Raw genomic sequence first — 20,935 nt, 5'->3', positions numbered from 1 at the left:
GGAGAATGTTCGGCAGAGGTGATTTATTGGGGGGGGGGAGGGGTTGGACTTCCTGGTTGTGTGTTTTCCTCCTCCCCTTCTGCGCTAGAATATGGGGGTCTTTCTACCAATACAGCAGTGGCATCCCTACTCCCTTCCCCATGTAAATGGTGCATAGGATTGCTCTGTGAACATGTTTAAATATGAAGCATCAATAAGTTTGCAGAGAGAGAAAGAGAATGTGCACTGAAGGGAGGGAGGAAAAACATTGAGGAAGAGCTTTGTAACTCTAAATGCATCAGGGTTGGGGGTTTTTAAGAACAAAAGTGACCTTCTACGTCACCTTTGGTACCCATTTTGTGTCTTTGCCATTGGCTGAGTGCATCTCCTTCAGCCACATAAATTATGAACGTTACATTCATCATATATATGTTCACACTGCAATTCTATCCCTGTCTAATCAGAAGTAAGTCTCATTGACTTTAGTTGGACTTACTCTCTGGTAAACATGGGGTGAGAACCTTCTTTGCCCAGACGGTCATATTCTCAATATTCCAGGGGTTGTATGCTGGTGGGGGGAGGCAGGCAAGGGGGGACCAAAGTGGCTGGGGCAAAATTGGGTGGAGCAGCAGATGTGATTGTACAACATCTTACATTCCAGGCACGCAAAGGTCAGTTTTCTACAGGTACACACCTTTAAATCCTCCACCTGGGCAAGCAAACGACAGCATAAAAGTTCAAGGATACATTCCAGCCAGCTGAAAGCAGCTCAGAAGGGTCCAAGAGTAGGACTGGTAAGAAGTGTGTCATGGGAAGAATCCTGAGTGCCAGACAAACCTTGCCCCCCAGGCCTGAGATCCTTCACCCCTTGTGTGCAGGGCTGCAGCCTCAGTTCAATAAGCCTAGGTCTTTTATACACCTAACCAGAGCAAGCCCTATTTAATTCAGTGAGATACATTTCTAAGTATACATAAACAGGGCAAACAACAGAACAGTATTACTGCAAAGAGCACACTGCTTTTCTGCCATTAGTTTAATGTGAAGTTCCAATTGAAAAAGCTTTCAGGGAAGACTGATTCTATCCTAAACTGAAAGCTAATCATTAATTTCTCTGTATATGGCACTACCAACGTTTGTAAAGGAACATCTTCACTTAAAAGAAGAAGCAGTAGGTTTTCCTATGTAGTTTACTCTTAACTGTAATATTGGTAGATATGATAGTAGTTGGTAAGAAATACCTCTATTTTTTCCAAGCGGTTTAGAAACATATTGAACCTAAGGAAGACCATATTTGGCTGAAAATCCCATGGTTTAACCTCTTCACTATTAGCGAAATAGGCTGCAATTTTTTCCCTTTGGCTAAAAAAGTTATCCTTAAAACTTCTTAAAGTATGAAGAGCCTCTTGCACTTGTTCCAAAGTTTCTTCCGTTTCTCTTTTCATAATATCTTCTGGTGAAAGGTATGATATAGCCTACAGAGAGGAAGTAATAACATTTTTAAAATGTACCACCAATAAATGAAAACTAAGAGCCACTGGCAGGAAGGCAGTGCCATTGCAGTATTTTAAAAGACAGTAGGTTTGCAGCAACACACAGCTATATAAATGAAGGTGACGTCTGTTGACATCACTTAGCAAAAAAAGTCAAACAAATTCTGCATTTTTTCAAAACCTTCATGTCTACTCCAAGTAGTAGATATATGCTTCTTACATACATAAGCTCAACTGTGAACATCTTTTCACTGCGAGTGTATTGCATGGCAAGCAGAATTTCATTGGAGGTTAATCACGCAACCATATTATAATTGGCTTGCTACAGTTTTTCACAGTGTGTGCCGTGACTAGCTTACAGCATAACCAACAATCAGCTTTTTTTGGGAGGGGGGACTGCTCTAACTAGTGAACTACCCACGGTTGTGACAGATAGAGTGGGGTCTATGAAGGCAGTCAAGTACAGAGAGGGGGGGAAAGTATTTGATCCCCTGCTAAATTTGCCTGTTTGCCCTCTGACCAGTCCATAATTTTAATGGTAGGTTTATTGCAGCTGTGAGAGACAGAACAACAACAGGAAAAACCCCAGAAACCCAGAAGACAAAAGTCAAGAGATTGATGTGCATTATAATGAGTGAAATAAGTACCGTATTTTTCGCCACATAGGGCGCACCACCCCATAGGACGCACCTAGTTTTTTTGGGGGGGAAATAAAGAAAAAAAATATTCCCCCCCAGGCGCGGGACTGGCATGGGGGAAGCCCGAGCTTCCCCAGCCCCCAGAACAGCCTGCTATCCGCAAGCCTAGGGAGCCTGGCGCGATTTCACGCCGGTCTCCCTAGGCTTACGGAGAGGTGCGCGAATCCCGGGCGTGCTCTTCAGCGGGTCCCAGGCTTCAGCATGCAGGCAGCTCCGCGCAGCCGTCGGGAGCCGGCGCGAAGTCGCGCCAGGCTCTGGAGGGCTGCGTGGAGCTGGGCGAAGCCCGGGGCTGCAGCACCTCCGTGCAGCCGTCGGGAGCCCGGCGCAACTTCATGGAGCTGCGTGAAGCCCGGGGCTGCAGGCACCTACGTGCAGCCGTCGGGAGCCCAGTGCAACTTCGCGCCGGGCTCCCGAGGGCTGCGCAGAGCTTCCTGAAGCCTAGAGAGCCTGCATTCGCCCCATAGGACGCACACACATTTCCCCTTCATTTTTGGAGGGGAAAAGGTGCGTCCTATAGGGCGAAAAATACGGTATTTTATCCCTTTGCAAAAGATGACTTAGTACTTGGTGGCAAAACCCTTGTTGGCAATTACAGAGGTCAGACGCTTCTTGTAGGTGGCCCACCAGGTTTGCACACATCTCAGGAGGTATTTTGTCCCACTCCTCTTTGCAGGTCCTCCCCAAGTCAATAAGATTTTGAGGCTGATGTGTAGCTACTGGAACCTTCAGTTCCCTCCACATATTTTTGATGGGTTTAAGGTCTGGAGACTGGCTAGGCCACTCCAGGACCTTATTGTGCTTCTTCTTGAGCCATTCCTTTGTTGCCTTGGCCGTGTGTTTTGGGACACTGTCATGCTGGAATACCCATCCTTGACCCATTTTCAATGCCCTGGGCTGAGGGAAGGAGGTGCTCACCCAAGTTTTGACCATACATGGTCCTGTCCATTGTCCCTTCGATGCGGTGAAGGTGTCCTGTCCCCTTAGCAGAAAAACACCCGCAAAGCATAATATGTTCCCCTCCATGTTTGATGGTGGGGATGATGTTCTTGGGGTCATAGGCAGCATTCCTCCTCCTCCAAACACGGCAAGGGGTTTTTCCTGTTGTTATTCTGTCTCTCACAGCTACAATAAACCTTCCATTAAAATTATGGACTGGTCATTTCTTTGTCAGAGGGCAAACAGGCAAATTTAGCAGGGGATCAAATACTTCCCCCCCTCACTGTATATTGCACATGTGCAATGCATCTCAATGGGCTTTCTTGCCAGACAGACATTCTCTTTTCTGTTCTGATGGCGTCTCTGCCAGCAGAGGCCAGGCTCCCCACAATCTGGAGTTTAAGTTCTGCAACCACCCTATCTATATAGTCCCTATGCTTGCTGCTTTACCCAAGAGAGGTAGAAGCTAGGGTACTGGCACGGAAAAAGCAGAAAAACTGCATCCACTGAAACAGTCGATGCACCAAGAGATTTTGTTTACAGATCAGAGTTAAGAGTTCTGTTAAGTTATTGGAATTGCCTCTTTTACAATTAGGGCAGTTTATCGATGTCAGACTATGAAGTAACCTAGCAGTAAACCGGTTCACTAATAAATCCCCTGTGGTCTTGAACTTAGCAGATATTGCCATTACAGTTTTGCTATCTGATAAGCAATTTCCATTAACAATATATTAAAAATGGATGTTGTACACAGCTGACAACATGAAAAACAGTTTGTAAAAAGCTATGTGATCTTTAAAGAATGCCGCCTCTTTGTCAGACAAACAGCGTATTGTATTTTTAATAGAGAGCACATAAAATAGCAGAATTTATGACTATAATTATTTGTGTGTTATATAGCTTTAGTTGTAAAAACAGTATCTTGGGACTTTGGAAAATTCACGATAAATACTTTGGGAGATGGGAGCTAAAAAATAACTAACCCCAGATAAATTTATACTCTCTTGTCTAAACAATTCTCCTGTATTGATTGACTCTTATTGACTAAGGCTGAAAAGCTATGCACATTTCCCTGGGAGAAAGACACACTGAAATCTATAAAACTACTCCCGAGTAGGCATTTATGCTTTTCATGCTTATCTAGTTTTCTATTCACACCTTGTACTACCTGGCTAATGAGAAGATTGCAGAATTCCTGCAGCAGAGATATGATTCTTGCTGGCATATTGTAAAACTTGGAGTGACTCCAGATCAGACAGATGGTGTGGAACAAAGGGGGAATTAAAATATGTATCTTTGGAAATTCTGTATCTTGAAGATGCTGAATATGTCTTTGCAGAGGTCGCAGGTAAAGCTCAATATCCTGGGCTTCAATGAGTGCTGAGAAAAAGAAAAGAATCAAGTATAGTAACTGGCGGTGAGTCGGAGATAAAAACACTTTGAGAGTTTCTACAAAAAGGGCATAAAAAGCAATCCCTGTGCCTACAATAAAGCCTGCTGAATCTCCCAACAGTGTGGCAGCATGGTGTTTAGGATAAATTTGAATGCTTTACTCCAATTCACACTTTTTGTGTCTGTGACGTTCCTCTTTGCAAAGTAGAAAAGCAAGCATCACCATCCACCGTTCAGTTGACCTCACATATGAAGCAGCAGCATTCCACATGAACTCTTGAACAATTTCTCCTGCTCCAGAGGCCAGGGCCTGAACCAATGGGTTCAAGTTACAAAAAAAGAGATTCCAACTCAACCTCAGGAAGAACCTTTCTGGCAGTAAGAGCTGTTCAACAGTGGAACGGACTCCCTGGGAATGTGGTGGGCTCTCCTTCATTGGAGGTTTTTAAGGAGGTGTTGAGCGGCCATTTGTCATGGTTGCTTTAGCTGAGATTCCTAATAGGGCATCAGAATGGAACACCTATTTCATATATGAAGTCATTTTTATAGTGGAAGAAAAGGGGATACACTCACTGCTCAACCACAAAGTGCCTAAGCTAGGCATAAGCACTCCTAGTCACTAGAGACTCCAGTGACAAGTTGCTTTAGGGGGAGTGCAACCTCTCCCAGAAATGGGATCCTCATAACAGAGGATCCTGGTTGCGTGCGGGACCCAAGAGCTCACCTGATAGGGTTAAAATGGGGGGGAGGAGCAAGAAGTCCTGGCCATTCCCCTGGGATCACACCAGGCGATTTTAGCCAATAGCCAGTGGGTGGCGTGATCCCAGGGGCTTTAAAAACAGCAGTGTGATGCAAGGAGGGGCACTTGCTTCACACTGTTGAACACCCACCCACCCTCCCTAGTTTAGGTAGAGTCGCTTGGCCTTGTTTTGGTTTGGGTCGCCTGTTTTGGTACAGGGGCTGGGTAGGAATTTTTCCATTTGGCAGATTGGCTTTAGCCATTTGGTTTTTGCCTACCCCTTAGCAAATCGTCACAACTTGTAAGGTGGCAGTTAGGCATTGGCTCAGTTGGATTGTGGGGAGGGGAGGTGTGGCCATCACCTGCCCCTCCAGGAACTGGCTATTCTGTTAAAGGAATCTGGGGGTCCTGGATCTCGTTTGAAGTCCGCTTGAGGGGCTAGGGCCATGCCAGGATCACAGGAACCCCGGGGTGAGCTTAGGTTGGTCCTCATCGACCTAGCTCCCTCGTTTGGTTTACCCTATTTGACGTTCACCCTGAGAGGTGGAGCCACTTATATGCCTAAGCCAATACCGCTCACGTGATTGTATTTCAATAAAGTTGTGGCCAAAAATTTGCCCAAAAACTTAAACTAATATAAGTGTCCGTGTATATTTATTTTGGGGGTGGGTCTTGGGACGCAACAGGCTGTGTACCTAATTCTTGAACAGATGAACCAACCAATTACAGAATACTAGAATGCCAAACTAGTTATCACAGACTACCAAGTTTCCTTTCAGCTACTCTCAATTTAGGAAGGAAGTGATAATTCCGATCTAGGGGATTAAAAAAAAAATGCCCCATCAAAAAATGAAAGTGAAGCACTGCTTTCCTGTGTCACCTTTAAAGGCCAACACTTTCCAAAATCTGCGAAGAAATTCTAGCTGCTTTAATGAATTTTGGCCAACATGCAAGAGAATGATTTTTCCTGGTGGCTGTTTACATACAAGATTAGCTTTCAAATACAAAATTTGATACTTTCCTCCAAAGTGTAAAAGAAAGAATATTTGCCCGCCTAGCAAGGACCATGCAAGCTTAATCACTTGCTAAACTCTTTGTACATTTGGGATAAAGTGCCCTATAAAAAGAATGAGATTTCATTGACATTTCATTTGATCAATATGCAAACAAAATAGTAAAACATGACCAACTGGGTAATACACAAACTTTAACTGTTTTATGTTAGAAGTAAAACTACCTAGTAACAGTTTTACCACATGGAACAGACTCTAAATAATGTTTACAAAACACTCTGTGTTAATGTAATTGCTTAAACATTTTATCTTGCTTTATATGGAAATAAAAATATCCAAACTTTATACATATAAATTATGAGGACATCTAAGGCTGTCCCAAAGCGCAGGCAGTTAATTAATGCTTGCAGCAATACATCAGGAAGTATTATGGATTAGTCCATAACACGCACACATAAATGTATACAGAATATACACACATTTCATTCAGAGAAATTTACCATTTTCTACTTCCTTGTAAATGTCTTGAAAAGTGGGATAATAGCTGCTCATCTTCACTTTTAAGATCCTAATCATTTTCTGAACGATGGGACTCTTAAGCTGGAATTAGAACAGAACAATGAATCTCCAGCAACTATCCAGTATATTTTAAGAATTCGTTTTATCACAAAATGCAGTGGGCAGTGTTCAAATAAACAAACTCTGGACAGACCAAGCAGCAGGGTTTCACAAATCGTTGGATATATATTTGAAAATTAATTTCCAATCCTAACAAATCATACCCTTGGAGGTGAAGGAGAGAAAATTATTTAAAATGTTGAGTCTTGGGGCTGAAAGTTTATTGCACCAAATCTCAACTACCACAGCCCCTTTTTAACATAAGGATCAACTACATGGTTCTACTTGCTATATCCCCTCCTGGACAGAGTTAGCTTTACCACAGGTATCCACCTCACAGGTAAGAATCAAAACTAATTTCTGCTATATACTGCATGTGGAGCAGCCTTTGAAGCAACTTCAGTTGGTTCAAAATATGTTTCAAGTGGAACTGGTCCCTTAGAACATGGGTCACTAGTATTTATTCCTTTTTTAAACTTTGCTATGGCATAGTTAGCACCAAGGTATCCGACAGACCATCTGCACCTTTATGAACCCGGCCATTCTTTAAAGCCCATCAGTGGCCTTGCTCTGGGTGCCTCCCCTGCCATCCCCTTTTCAGTGGTGCGCCCCCCCCAAGTGTGGAATATTATCCCAGGGAAACCTGACTAGTTGTAGGTATTTGGTGAATATAATATTCTCTTGTAGTTTAGTGCAGGGGTATGGAATATGAAGCCCTGCAGATGTTGCGAGACTCCCATCAGCCCCAGCCTGACCAATGCTCAAGGATAATGGAAGTTGTAGTCACAATTTATTTATCCTTTATTTACTTTGTAAGTCACTTTTATCTTGCCCAGGGCAACCCAAATCGACTTACAACCAAACCAACAGACAATGAACCCCACATGGGTAAATTAAAACCAAGAGGAAAGAGAAATACATTTTTTAAAAAATCCCACACACTTCTAAATGCCATAGATATTTAAAGGCCAAAGGCCTGCTTATAGAGGCCTTTGGCCTGGCGCCTGAAGATGATGCCAGGCGAGCCACCCTGGGGAGAGCATTCCACAAACAGGGAGCCACCACAGAAAAGGCCCATTCTCATGTTGTCACCCTCCAGACCTCTTGTGGAGGGGTCACATTGAAGAAGGCTCTCAGATGATGACTACAGGGTCTGGGCCGGTTCATATGGGGAGAGGCAGTCCTTGAGGTATTGCAGTCTGAACTGTATAAGACTTTATAAGTCAAAACCAGCACTTTGAATTGGGTCCAGAAACTAAGTGCAGTGAGGCCAAGATTGTCATTATATGCTCAAACCATCTGGCCACTGAATTCTACAACAGCTGACATTTCCAAACCATCTTCAGAGGCAGCCCTACATATAACATGTTGCAGTAATCTAACCTAGAGATTACCAGAGCACAGACAACAAACTTCGGTTTGCTTGGCAGTATCTACAAGTTAAAAACTACTACAGTGGTACCTCGGGTTAAGTACTTAATTCGTTCCACAGGTCTGTTCTTAACCTGAAACTGTTCTCAACCTGAAGCACCACTTTAGCTAATGGGGCCTCCTGCTGCTGCCGTGCTGCTGGAGCACGATTTCTGTTCTCATCCTGAAGCAAAGTTCTTAACCCGAGGTACTATTTCTGGGTTAGCGGAGTCTGTAACCTGAAGTGTATGTAACCTGAAGCGTCTGTAACCCGAGGTACCACTGTATCCAAATTTTCAGCTCTAACTTACGTTATATACAAAGATAAAAGTACAACAATGATCATGAATTGCTAATTGCTTACCTGGTCATATATGCACAAGAGATTATCCTTTCTTTCTTCCCAAAATTTTAGCTCAACCTCAGGATCTGAGTGAAAGCCATGAAGAAGAGTTTCAGCTGAATTCCTTCCCACAGTGTCTTGTATTTGATGCGACCACTTGATAACCATTGATTCTATTGCATGCAGTACTGATCTTGTGAAAGAGTCTTGCCTGCAAGTTAGGAAAGTGGCAGGATTCCCACATTCTTAAATTCAGTGACATTTTACAGTGCATGTAACCATTCTATATTCCTGCCTGACTTTGTACTTAGATCAGTTTATATTCCTTAGCATTGTAAACCCCTCCACCCATCACATTTTTTGGTTTGTGTCATTTTCTGTCTGATTTTCATCTTGGAACAGTCTCTCTTTTACATTAGGAAGTGCTGATTTCCAGTTTTACACTAAAAACTTTTCTACCCCATTTCCAGCATATTTCACCCCTATGCTAAATGAACAGTGTCCAACCAGGCAAATTTGTTCAGATTTGGCAAACCAATTTGTATGCCAAATTATTTTTGTGACCATCCAGTTTCAAATGCTTATTTTGCCATTTTAAAAAGGTATTATTGTTAATGGTTTAGTAAAATCTGCCTTAAAAAAACCAACAACTTATTTTTCTGTGAAATAAAATCTAATGTCGATTATCGCTATACCATATTAACGTTGGCGTAAAATAGGCTTTAGTAATTTGTGCTTTTCTAAAAATAATAATAATAATAATACAATAATCAATACATCCGTTATTTCACTCATTGCAATTACATTCCAAAGACATTGCTTTGTTTGGTATTGTACATCTCACACTGACAGGTGACTCCCACCACTCACGTTTTATTGGCATTTTTTAAGGATTCAACCAAAATGTTTTACCTTCTCCTTGAACAAACATGAAGCAAAATGTATTTCTTTTTGATGTAAACACACACACACGAACACACACACACACACAAACACAGAGAGAGAGAGTGTCTCCTTACTTATTTTCAGTACATATCTCATGCAACTCAGTCTCTCTTGCAACTGTTGGAATGGGAAGGAGAGTTCTTCCTGACATAGCTCCAGTCATAACATATGCCTTATTTTTCATGATTTCTACATGCCGTTCCATGTCCAGGGAAACAACATGTGGCCACGATTCATTATTTTTCTTATTGGAAAGAATGGGCAGTACAACCTGAAAGAAGTGAGAAAACAGTGGTGGGATAGAGGAAAAACGCAACATATAAACTATGGCTGCCATACATCTGTATGTTCCCTGGGTTTCAAAGGCGGAACTGACGTCCGGGGGGAATTTCCGAAATGCGGCGCTTTGTCCTGGGTCTTAGGCAAGTCAATCATGTTTCTTTTGGCATTTTAGTTTTTAAAAAGCTCAACAACTTTGGAGGTGTCCTGGTTTTTCCTTTTTGAAATATGCCAAACCTAATATAAATGCATTGCAGAGAGGGTTGGGGGGAGGCTTCAAACCTAGCAAACACTTTCAGTTTCTTAGTGACATGCCTCAACATGTTTTCTTTTTCAGGCCCATCCTGCTACATTTTGGATTATACTGGGCATGGCTTTATAAAAACAATGGCAAAAAAATTGTACTTTAGGTCATGGAAGAACACTTGAATGTCAAGTAAATAAAACCTAATTAGTAGAAAAATTATCTATGATGGTAAGGGGGAATATGCACAAGTGTTGAATAGCTGGAAACTAATAGATGGACTCAAGTAATTTATTATATTTAAAAAAGGAATTAGGGATAGAGATACAAATTGCTCCAAGTTTTACTTTTTGTAGTATGTTCTAGGAAGTGTCAGGTTTTTGCATGAGGATAATGAGGAAAACCAAGATCCTTGATTGATTGTGAAATGGCTAGCATTTCTGTCTCTTATCTTCACACTTTTGAGTCTTTTTTAAATAAAGAAATTTTTTAAAAATAAGAAACCCCAACATGGCATGAATACTTTGGTCAGGAATCTAGTAAGAAATAATCAAAAGCATGTTGAGCAATGCAAGATCTTTACATTAAATATTTGACTAGGCATTTTTGCTGTTGTGAAATTCTCAGCTGATCTCTGTGCAATAAATTAGTTAAGTAAACAGCCACAGTGGCACGATACATATGATTTGTAATCACTACATTCACATACACTTGCTTGTTGCTATACATCTCCCATAGTGATAATGTTTGCTAAATGCAAACTTGCTGGTTAAACTTAAGGCTTGCTAAATCCCATTTCACCCTTTTATTTCCAGTCTGTAGTCCAATCTGCTTGCAATAAAGGAATAACATGGAGACTATTTATTTATTTAGAGCTTTTATATACCACTCTTCATAATGTATATCCCAGGGCAGTTCAGAACATTGAAATTATAAACAATAAAATATAATAAAACAAAACAAAACAAAACACCAAGAGCGCTTAAAGCCTACAGGCTGAGCTGCACAGTAAAACTCACAGCTTCTAAAAAGTATTTAAGAATTACAGTGGTGCCTCGCAAGACGAAAAGAACCCGTTCCGCGATTCTCTTCGTCTAGCGGTTTTTTCGTATTGTGAAGCAAGCCCATTGACAGCTTAGCGGATTAGCGCTACAGCGGTCTAGCGGCTTCTAGCGATCAGCTGTTAAGCGCCTTATCAGCGGATCAGCTGTTAAGCGGCTTAGCGGCTTAGGAAAAGGGGGGAAAGGGGGAAAAACCCGCGGGGACTCACAAGATTTTTTCGTCTTGCGAAGCAACCCCATAGGGAAATTCGTTTTGCGAAGCGCCTCCAAAACGGAAAACCCTTTCATCTAACAGGTTTTCCGTCTTGCGAGGCGTTCGTCTTGCGGGGCACCACTGTAGTTGAAAAGCCTAGGGGATTAGAAAAGTTCTCGCCTGCCACATATAAAACTACAGAGGAGACACCAGGTGTAAGTTTCCATAACTGGGGTTAAAGGATCCCTTTTCATTTGCTATCACCAATTTTGTATATGATAGAGGGAACTTTTAAGAGTAATCAATAGTGCAAAAGCAGACTGAATACTTATTTAACAAGTAAATTTGCTCTCAAATAGCCATTCTCATTAACATCTACCCCGGCCTGCCATTTTAAGTGGAAAGCATGCAAGGACAATGCTCTCTACAACATATTATGAGAAAACTAAGTCTTCATTAATGACATTTTCACTTCCCCCGGAATAAACCCTGAAGCAGAAATCCTAATCAATGACCTGGTTCCTGTGTCGTCAACAAGGCATGGTTTTAAACTATGGTTTAATGTGAATGCGCAGCACATTGGGGCAGAGTGCTGAAAAGTCGTCACATCACTCCTTCCCCCTTCTGCTGCGGACAAAACAAACCAGAGGCTGGCTTGTTGTATCTTCCCGGCATGGGCTCATTCATGATTTTCTTTAAGCAAACTACTAGCACTAAGCCAAGAACAAACCTTGGTTACTGCTCTAGGATTGTTTGGGGAAAACAAACAATGAAACCAAGTTCAGATGATAACATTGTACAGAAGCGCAGCAGGGTGGGGGAAAAGCTGCAAGATATTTTATACACCATGCTACCAACATGGTCTTTCACATTAAACCATAGTTCGTTTTAAACAATGGTCAGTGTGATGTGTAAATTCTGTTTGCTTTTGTGAGCTACCGGGTGTTACTGTCTGCATACTCTTCCTTATATTTTACTTTACAAGGGAAAAAAGGAGGGTTGAATATTCAGGTAAAAGATACCTTGTTTTGATTTTTTACCTGAGGGACCAGCCCCCCAGCTCTGTATAGCTATGGACCCATGCTACCCCTTCTTCATAAACCTGATTAACCAACATCCTGGTCAAACCGATTTGATCTAAATCAGAAGTTACAAAGGATTTTCCACCCTTTTGCAAGTTTGGGGGAGGCTTGAAATCCAATTGGTGTAGTGTGGTTAAAGACTGATAAGTTAAAATTACGAAGAAATACATAATCTAGAAGTACCTCTTCTAAGAAAATCATTACATGCTCCATAGGTGCTCCAGACAATTCTGCAAATTTGAGGGCTTCATTGCAGTTTTCTGCTCCAACGCAGTCTGTGTTCTTCATAATACAAACGGTTTTGAGTTTCACGCCACTGGGTATCTAAACCAGAAAGATGTTACAATTCTGAAGTGAATGAATTGTGACCATATGTACTCATTCATTTGATAATTTATATAATGTTGTGAGTGTTTTTTGTGGGGGGGGGGGGGAGGGTAGGCTGTATGCCAGAGTTCCTTCTCATTCCTGGATGCAACAAGAATCCAATTGCTGGAATAGCCAGACAGGTTTCTTGGTAATGGGTCATTAAAGTAACAAAGAAAGTGCTTCTGTGCCAGACTACAAATGAGTGCCCCCCCCCTCCCTCAGCTCACTGGTAGTTAGAAAGACAAAAGCCTGAATTGAGGTGTGTGAGCTAGAACCAGAAGTAGGAAGCAGGCTGGGCAGCTGAGAGACAGAACCATGCATGATTTTTGCTGGAATCCAAGGCTGTGGCTATGGGAGAAGCAAGACCTTATTGGGATGTTAATGCCATGAACCCCTCCATCATAGGCTCGCGTTGCATATATGTGCAAATAAACCATACGTCATATGAAGACACCACAGTCTTCACTGACCACTGTCCTTCTTTCTGAGGAAACTGAACTCTGGGCAAGCTCCTGGAACCACTGGAATCTTGCACTGCTTGGAGATTGTAGGGTGGCATGCAACACTATAACTGTGCCAATCTGTGAATTAAGATTAGGAACCATGATTAAGATAAACAACCATGCTCCATGCAAACCAGACCAGAGTGGAATAGCTCTTCAACACAATAGATTTGGTCCTTAATATTGCAACTACAGAGGATTACCATAACGCAGTACCAGGACTGCCAAGATTCATGCTCGCATGTTGCAACATTCCATAAACAATTTTGGAAACTATGGGGCACAAGTTTTCCAGGACAGCTGCGATGTATCCCAAACAAAAAAAAAAGCCCTTTGATGACTGGAATGATGTGCACATTTGCACGATGTACAGAAGATTCAACAAGTGAATTAATGGTTGTATATCCTGCTGTAGTGCTTATATGCTTCTGGATTGGAGCTTCCACTCTGTGTGTGTATGTGTGTTTTATTTGCGTGTGTGTATATAGGGCTGCTGGATTCCCTGTCTCCCTAGTCACAGCCTTGCTGCTCTACTGAAAGAGAATCTATGTATGGAAACTTATTTCTGGTCATTTATTTCCCCACAATGCAGCATTATGGAAGCAATTTATACCGAAGTATACCAACACTAATAACCTTGATATTAGAGTAATAAAGTAAACTTTTAGGATTGCCATATTTTGAAAAGCAAAAAAGAAAACATTTGCCGACTTTTACTTTTAACTATGGATCTCTATGACGACTTGTTTTACATACCCATGAAAAAGACGACGTGTCCTGCAAAAAGAGGACATATGGCAACCCTAATTAGTAAATTCCTTTTTAATCTGGATACCTTATTTAATTAGGGTTGATCCAGATTTATTACATATTGCTGAGAGTATGAAGCATACTTCAAAATTATTAGCTACTGTAGTGGGTTGCTTTGATTTTTGTTCTATTTGTGCAATGCAACGGTTTTAAAATAATTGTCTTATAATGAAATTCAGAACTTTTAACTCTAGTTGCAACATATTGATATGAGTTGTATCTCGTTTTGTTTGGCCTCCCCCAGCTAAATTTATAAAGTAAGTGTGTTGTTATGAAGATCAAATCTGAAGTAAAAAGTAAACCAAGAACAAAAGAGAATTCCAGATAATCAGACCATGAACCTTCTCATCACAGACACAGCAGTAGGAAAGAAGTACAGTGGTACCTTGGATTAAGTACTTAATTCGTTCCAGAGGTCTGTTCTTAATCTGAAACTGTTCTTAACCTGAAGCACCACTTTAGCTAATGGGGCCTCCCGCTGCTGCTGCACCGCCGGAGCATGATTTCTGTTGTCATCCTGAAGCAAAGTACTTAACCCGAGGTACTATTTCTGGGTTAGTGGAGTCTGTAACCTGAAGCATATGTAACCTGAAGCATATGTAACCCGAGGTACCACTGTATTAGACTTCACTTCCCCTCCCCTATGAACTAGTATCATAACTCAGCAGTTACATCACAATCCAAGTTGCAATCATACCTCATGTAAAGTCAAGGTGAGATAATTTAGCATAACCACCCCAAGTTAACAGCTTGTGATAAATAAGTTGTGAAAAGAAGCTTTTGAAAGCTGTGAATCACATGGAAGCAATTACCAATACAAATCTTTCTGAAATTCAGTTTCTCAGCAAATTAACAAGTGTTACATACAATACACAATAGCATTTTTACTACAGCAGAGAATGTCTCTCAAATAAGTAAACATGCTCTTCAGCAAACAGGCAGAAAATGCACCTACATTGTTTACATTACAGATTCAGAAACAACGGCCAAACTTACTGGCATTTGTTTGAGTTTGGAACCTGTAACATTGCTCAGGCTTTTGGTGAGTTACAATACAGAAACAACACAATCAAACTATAGTTCGCAACAGATAAATCAGACTTGCATATTAATAAATAAAAAACCAGCTCAGGCACAAAGGTCTTACAACATTTTCCAAAAAGAGCTTAGACTTGGGCTTTAGCAGGTCTCAAAGGAAAGGTGTTCTATATTTTGGGGCAACCAGACAAGATTATAGCACTGAACATGTTTCAAACAGGATATTTGAGATGAGGTTCTATCAATGAATTAACTGTGCACCTTTTATAACCAAATGGAAATACATTGACAGACCAGTGGTACATGGCTCTAGTCTAGGGATTAGTGTTAAATAATGCAAACTCATCCTGAAGTAAGAACTATGAATTAGAAACTTCTCAGGAACAGTCGCCACAACTAAACCAAGCAATTTCTTCATTAGGTATGGATGCTGTAAAGAAAACAAACAGGTTGCAGGTGGGTACAGCCCACAGGTGGGCCCACAATAGCCAGCAATATTTTTTGCCATTGGAGATTGGGTGGGATAAAATCATAAAATCACAGATTCAAGGGACCAAGAGGGTCATCTAGTCCAACCTTCTGCAATGCATGAATCTTTTTTGCCCAACATAGGGCTCAAACCCACAGCCCTGAGATTAAGAGTCTCATACTCTACTGACTGAGCTGAGCAGCCCCCCCCCCCCTTATGAAAATGACAGCAGTCCACTGTGGACTATGGTCATGTTCAACCCAATAGCGACTGTATACATGGGTACAATCACATGGAGAACTTGTATATAAGCAATCTGAAGTTATAGTCCTACAGCGCAAGCATATCAATATAAAAAAAAATCTTATGAGATGTGTATATAGTAGAACATCAGGTCTGTGTACAAACATACCTGACTGACCACCTTTTCCCAACACCTGATGAGTTTTGGAGTTAACATCTCCTAGAATGGCTCCATGGGAGCCAAGGCCCCTTCAGCTCCCCCAATAAAATACTGGAGGGGTCCACACCCCTTAAAGTTGATGGGAAACGCCATTCAGATGGCGTGTGTGCCCCACGACATGTGATCTATTATGTGGGGTGGGGCTTAGCTGTCCCCCCCAATATTTTATTCACGTTGGCACCCCAGGGTGGCCTCGAGATTTGGAAGTCACCCATACCAAACACATCCACATGGCTGGGTGTTGACGGAGCCCACAGGAGGCAAGGGAGAAACCAGTCCACTTGGCGCCCTGCAAGGGCGCCCTTGTTCTGGAAACCCCACCCAAACACCTCGGCCATTATTTACCTTCGTCCCAGCTGCCAGCCCTCCTGCTAGAGGGAGGCAGAAAGCCAGCAAAGTGAGGCGGCTGTTCTCCAGAAAGTCCTCCAGGAGCTTCTGGTTGTCTTCCTCCGCCAGGAACTGGCTCCATTTGTCGTCTTTCAGCTTCAGCAAGTGCGCCACGCGGCGCCCCACGAACTGGGCCCTCGCGTCCTCCGCGAAACTTTTCTCCTGCGCCGTCTCGTCCTCGTCCTCTTCCATCTCCAGTCCGGCGTCCACAGAGGAGGCGGCGGCGGCGGCGGCGCTGCAGCTGCAGCAGCTGGGGCACTTCGTTGGCAAGGCGCGCCCTTCCCAACTTCTCGACGCGAAGCTGGACGCCCTTTCCTCGCCTTCCCCGCGCAGTTCTGGAGCGCCCGCTAATTAGCGCGCGGGCAGCTCACCTGCTGCTGCTGCTGCTGCTGCTGCTGCCGCTGCTCCTCGCGCTCATTGCCGGCCCCGGAGTTGCTCCCCACGCCCCCGCCAGCGTCCGGTTCAACTCGCTGCTCCGTCTGCTCCAATCAGCGGCGGCGTCCCGTTGCCCTGGGGACGAGCGAAAAAAGTCACGGCCGGGCCACCCACAAGCCGCTCCTCAAGGGAAACAAATCACGGCCCTGGCCAATTAGGGCCACGGTTTGCCAGGAAGGAACCATCAGCCGCTGCGACGCCGGGGGTGGAAAGGGTGGAGGGTGGGCAACGGAGAAGCTAAGGGCTGGCGAAGGTTTTTAAATGCGTCACACGGATGTTTAGCGACACACCTCCAGGGGGTCTCTGCCCCCCCTCGCGGAAGACTGGCAGGTCCTCCCCACGAGCAAATGGACTGGCTCGCTCCAAGGCAGCAAAACTAGCCACTCGATAAAATGCATGCATTTTATAGGGTTTCCAAACGGTGTTTTCATTTGGGCAAGGGCGGGTGCCGCTATCAAAGTGCTTCTGGGCAGGTGTTCGCAGAAGCCCAACTTGCAGCCAATGGCTTCAGTTTCTCATAGTTTTGAAATGGCAAAGTAGGCAAGCTGCAGATTCACGGAGAATATTAGGGAAGTGCGCCAAAAACTGGCCAGTGGTTGGTTGGTTTCCTTCCCTGTTACCGTTTTTTCAGACCACTAGTGACTAGGAAGAATATTAAACCAGAACTTTTGTTTTCAAGAGCTGAAGAAAAATGTGCGAGCCTCTTGGGCTTGCCGATCAGAAGGTCGGTGGTTCAAATCGGCTTGACTGGGTGAGCTCCCCTTGCTCTATCCCAGCTCCTGCCAACCTAGCAGTTCAAAGCACACCAGTGCAAGTAGATGAATAGCTGGAAGGTAAACTGCATGTCTGTGCGCTCTGGCTCCCATCATGGAGTCCCGTTGCATCAGAAGCGGTTTAGTCATGCTGACCCAGAAAGCTGCCTGTGGACAAACGCTGGCTCCCTCGTCCTGAAAGCGAGATGAGCACCACAGCCCCTCCTTTGACTGGACTTAACCATCCAGGGGCCCTTTGCCTTTTTACCTTTATCAGTAATTTTATTACAAAAATCTTCAGGAGCTAGATGTGCTGTGATTCTTGTGTGACATTGTGTCATGGACTGGTTGGGCACAGAGGAATAGTGAGAGGTACCAGCTGGGGAAACACCAAGGGAAGAAGGCTCAGAGCCTAGGGAGTGATGTTGGAACCATGACCAGTGGCCACAGGAAGAAGACTGGAAGGAGGTGTCAAATCAGGCATAGGCAAACTCGTCCCTCCAGATGTTTTGAGACTGCAGTTCCCATCATCCCTGACCACTGGTCCTGTTAGCTAGGGATGATGGGAGTTGTAGTCCCAAAACATCTGGAGGGCTGAGTTTGCCTATGCTTGTGTCAGATGCTGAGGAGGTAACAGGGCTAAGTGAGGAAGGAGAGTCTGTGGCAGAGAGAAGTCCAGAAGCAGAGATGGAAGCAGAAGAGGGTGGCCAAGAGGCTAGTGAAGAGTCATGAGTGTCTCCTCCTACTGCAACAAAATCTTCACTCCACTTGTCTCCCAGAATGGGAAGAGGCATGAAAAGGGCAGAGGAGAGGTGGCAGCATGCAGACACAGTCTTCGATTGCTTGGGGGGAAAACCTGGAGAGGAATGAACTTAGGCAGTTGTGGGGAGGCAGGGATCTTCAGTCTCAGCAACTGCTTCATGGGGGGCAAGACCTATTGGAGATGGGTTGCTGCGCTCATTAGGCCTGACACTCCTTTGCAGATTGTGTGTTTGCTAATTGTTAACTCTAACTCACACAGTGTGATTTACTGCTGGCTCGCGCCTGACACACTAGCAAGTTAGTCGTAACTTCATCTCCCTCTAGGAAGGCTTGCCCATATTTGTCCACTAAGCAGATTGTCAGTGATAAACGGCTTCTGAAACTGAGTGAAGCTTCAAAAGCAGCTTGTGATGTGGAATAGGAGTGAAGTGGGTTGTCTGCTGTTTAAAGACAGTCATTTAATTGAGTTATTAGAAGTAGCCTTTATAGATTTTTGAATCCCAGTATTTATTGTTGCTGATTTTCTTTGAAAAAGGAAACGGGACTGTCTTTAACAGCCTGGATCCTACATATGTTGCTGTTTTGATTCACTGGGTCAAAAGTGACCCAAAGTGACTTACATTAAAACACATTAGAACAAACGCAACCAATAAAAGCCTGAAAATAGTTCTATAAAATAAGAGACGGGTGTTAACAGATTTTACAATACCAAAAGAGGCCACAGGTTCCTGAAACCCTTTGAATTAAAAGCCAAAAGCCTGCATAAAGAGGACAGTATTTGCCTGGCACCTAAAAATAAAGGTGGCAGTGGGAATGTCTTCCTAGGGAGAGAATTCCACAGAAGCACCACTGAAAAGGCCTATTCTCATACGACCACCCTCTTTGTTGCCTGTGGATGGGTCACATGAAGAAGAGCCTCAGCCGCATATGGCTTTATAGGTCCAAACCGGCACTTGGAATTAAGCCTGGAAACTAATTGGTAGCCAGTGCAGTTGTGCCACATTCTGCACCAGCTGCAGTTTCTGAATTGTCTTAAAGGGCCACACTTCAGTAGTCCAACCTAGAGGTTATCAGGGCAAAGACAAGTTGCCTCTGTCCAGAAAGGGACACAGTTGGAACCACAGTCAAAGCTGCTGGACGGCACTTGGTGCTACTGTGGCCACTTGAGCCTCAAGCCTACAGTATTGGATCTAGAAGTACCCTAAAACTATGACATACCTGCTCCTTTAGAGGGAGTGTAATTCCATCCAGAGCACGTCACATCCACTCCCTAACAGTACCTCAGTCTTGTCTGGATTAAGCTTGTTTATTGGCTCTCATTCTGGCTCTTACTGAGGCAAGACATCAATCTAGCACATCCTCTGCCACAGCTGCAGATGGGAGATCCATTTGGGAGGCTCATTCCTTACAGATGCAAATACCCTTTTTGTCTAAGACCCAGCCTAGACATAAAACATTTGCCACATTGCTGAAGTTCTAACCGAAGTGTGAGCAAACTTTGCTCTCCCGATGTTGCTAAACTACAACTCTCATCACCCCTGGTTATTGGCCAAGTAGGCTGGGGCTAATGGGAGTTGTAGTTCAGAAATATATGGGGGGCACACCTGCTCTCACACTTTGATGGTGCTTGATTAGGAATGTGTCTCCCTGCTGCTGAACTACATATTACTTTTATAGCACAATCCTATGCATGTTTATTAGGATATGTGTCCCCCTTTGTTTAATGCTGGTTACACACTATCTTATTGGTCCCTTACCTTTCCCGCCCTGACTTGGCCACAGTGATCCATGCGACGGTCATCTCCAGGCATGACTACTGTAATTCGCTCTACGCGGGGCTGCCCTTGAAGCTGTCCCAGAAACTCCAGCGGGTACAGAATGCTGCAGCGAGGCTCCTCACGGGGTCTCTGCCATGGGAGCATATTCACCCAGTGCTTTTCAAGCTGCACTGGCTCCCGGTGGAGTACAGGGTCAGATTTAAGGTGCTGCTTTTGACCTTTAAAGCCCTTCATGGCCTAGGACCCTCGTACCTCCGGGACCGCCTCTCCTGGTATGCCCCACGGAGAGCCTCAAGGTCCATAAATAACAACACCCTAGTGGTCCCGGGCCCTAAGGAAGTTAGATTGGCTTCGACCAGAGCCAGGGCCTTTTCAACTCTGGCTCCGGCCTGGTGGAACGCTCTGCCTCATGAGACCAGGGCCCTGCAGGATCTGATTTCTTTCCGCAGGGCCTGTAAGACAGAGTTGTTCCGCCTGGCCTTTGGCTTGGAGCCAGTTTGATTCCCTCCCCCCCCTCTCTTTTCCCCTTCTTTTCCTTCTCCTCCTGCGATGAGGCTACATTTTAATATTTTAATGTTCCATTATTTTAATTGTTGTGTTTTATTTTTGTTTTTAAGTTTGTAATCATTCATCTTGTTTTTATTATTGCTTGTAAGCCGCTCTGAGCCCGGCCTTGGCTGGGGAGGGCGGGGTATAAATAAAAAATTATTATTATTATTATTATTATTATTATTATTACAAGATATT

General features: G+C 43.6%; 1 protein-coding gene across 1 annotated transcript in view; it reads right to left on the bottom strand.

Moving 5' to 3' along the window:
• Positions 1-17,283, bottom strand: part of DNAH11 (dynein axonemal heavy chain 11) — a 145,622-nt gene extending 128,339 nt beyond the window's left edge. Inside the window, exons 1-7 of the mRNA XM_083705188.1 lie at positions 16,420-17,283; positions 12,606-12,746; positions 9,638-9,834; positions 8,640-8,829; positions 6,748-6,847; positions 4,272-4,483; positions 1,218-1,451 (exon numbers count right to left, since the gene is read on the bottom strand). Coding sequence (XP_083561314.1) covers positions 1,218-1,451; positions 4,272-4,483; positions 6,748-6,847; positions 8,640-8,829; positions 9,638-9,834; positions 12,606-12,746; positions 16,420-16,653 — 1,308 coding nt within the window. The 5' untranslated portion in view covers positions 16,654-17,283. The remainder of the gene's footprint in view (positions 1-1,217; positions 1,452-4,271; positions 4,484-6,747; positions 6,848-8,639; positions 8,830-9,637; positions 9,835-12,605; positions 12,747-16,419) is intronic.
• Positions 17,284-20,935: the final 3,652 nt, after the last annotated feature.

The sequence above is a fragment of the Podarcis gaigeae genome (genome assembly GCF_964106915.1).
Source record: "Podarcis gaigeae genome assembly, chromosome: 12".
Classification (NCBI taxonomy): Eukaryota; Metazoa; Chordata; class Lepidosauria; order Squamata; family Lacertidae; genus Podarcis; species Podarcis gaigeae.
The sequence above is the reverse complement of the archived record's forward strand: the minus strand, read 5'-3'. Positions and strand labels throughout refer to the sequence as shown.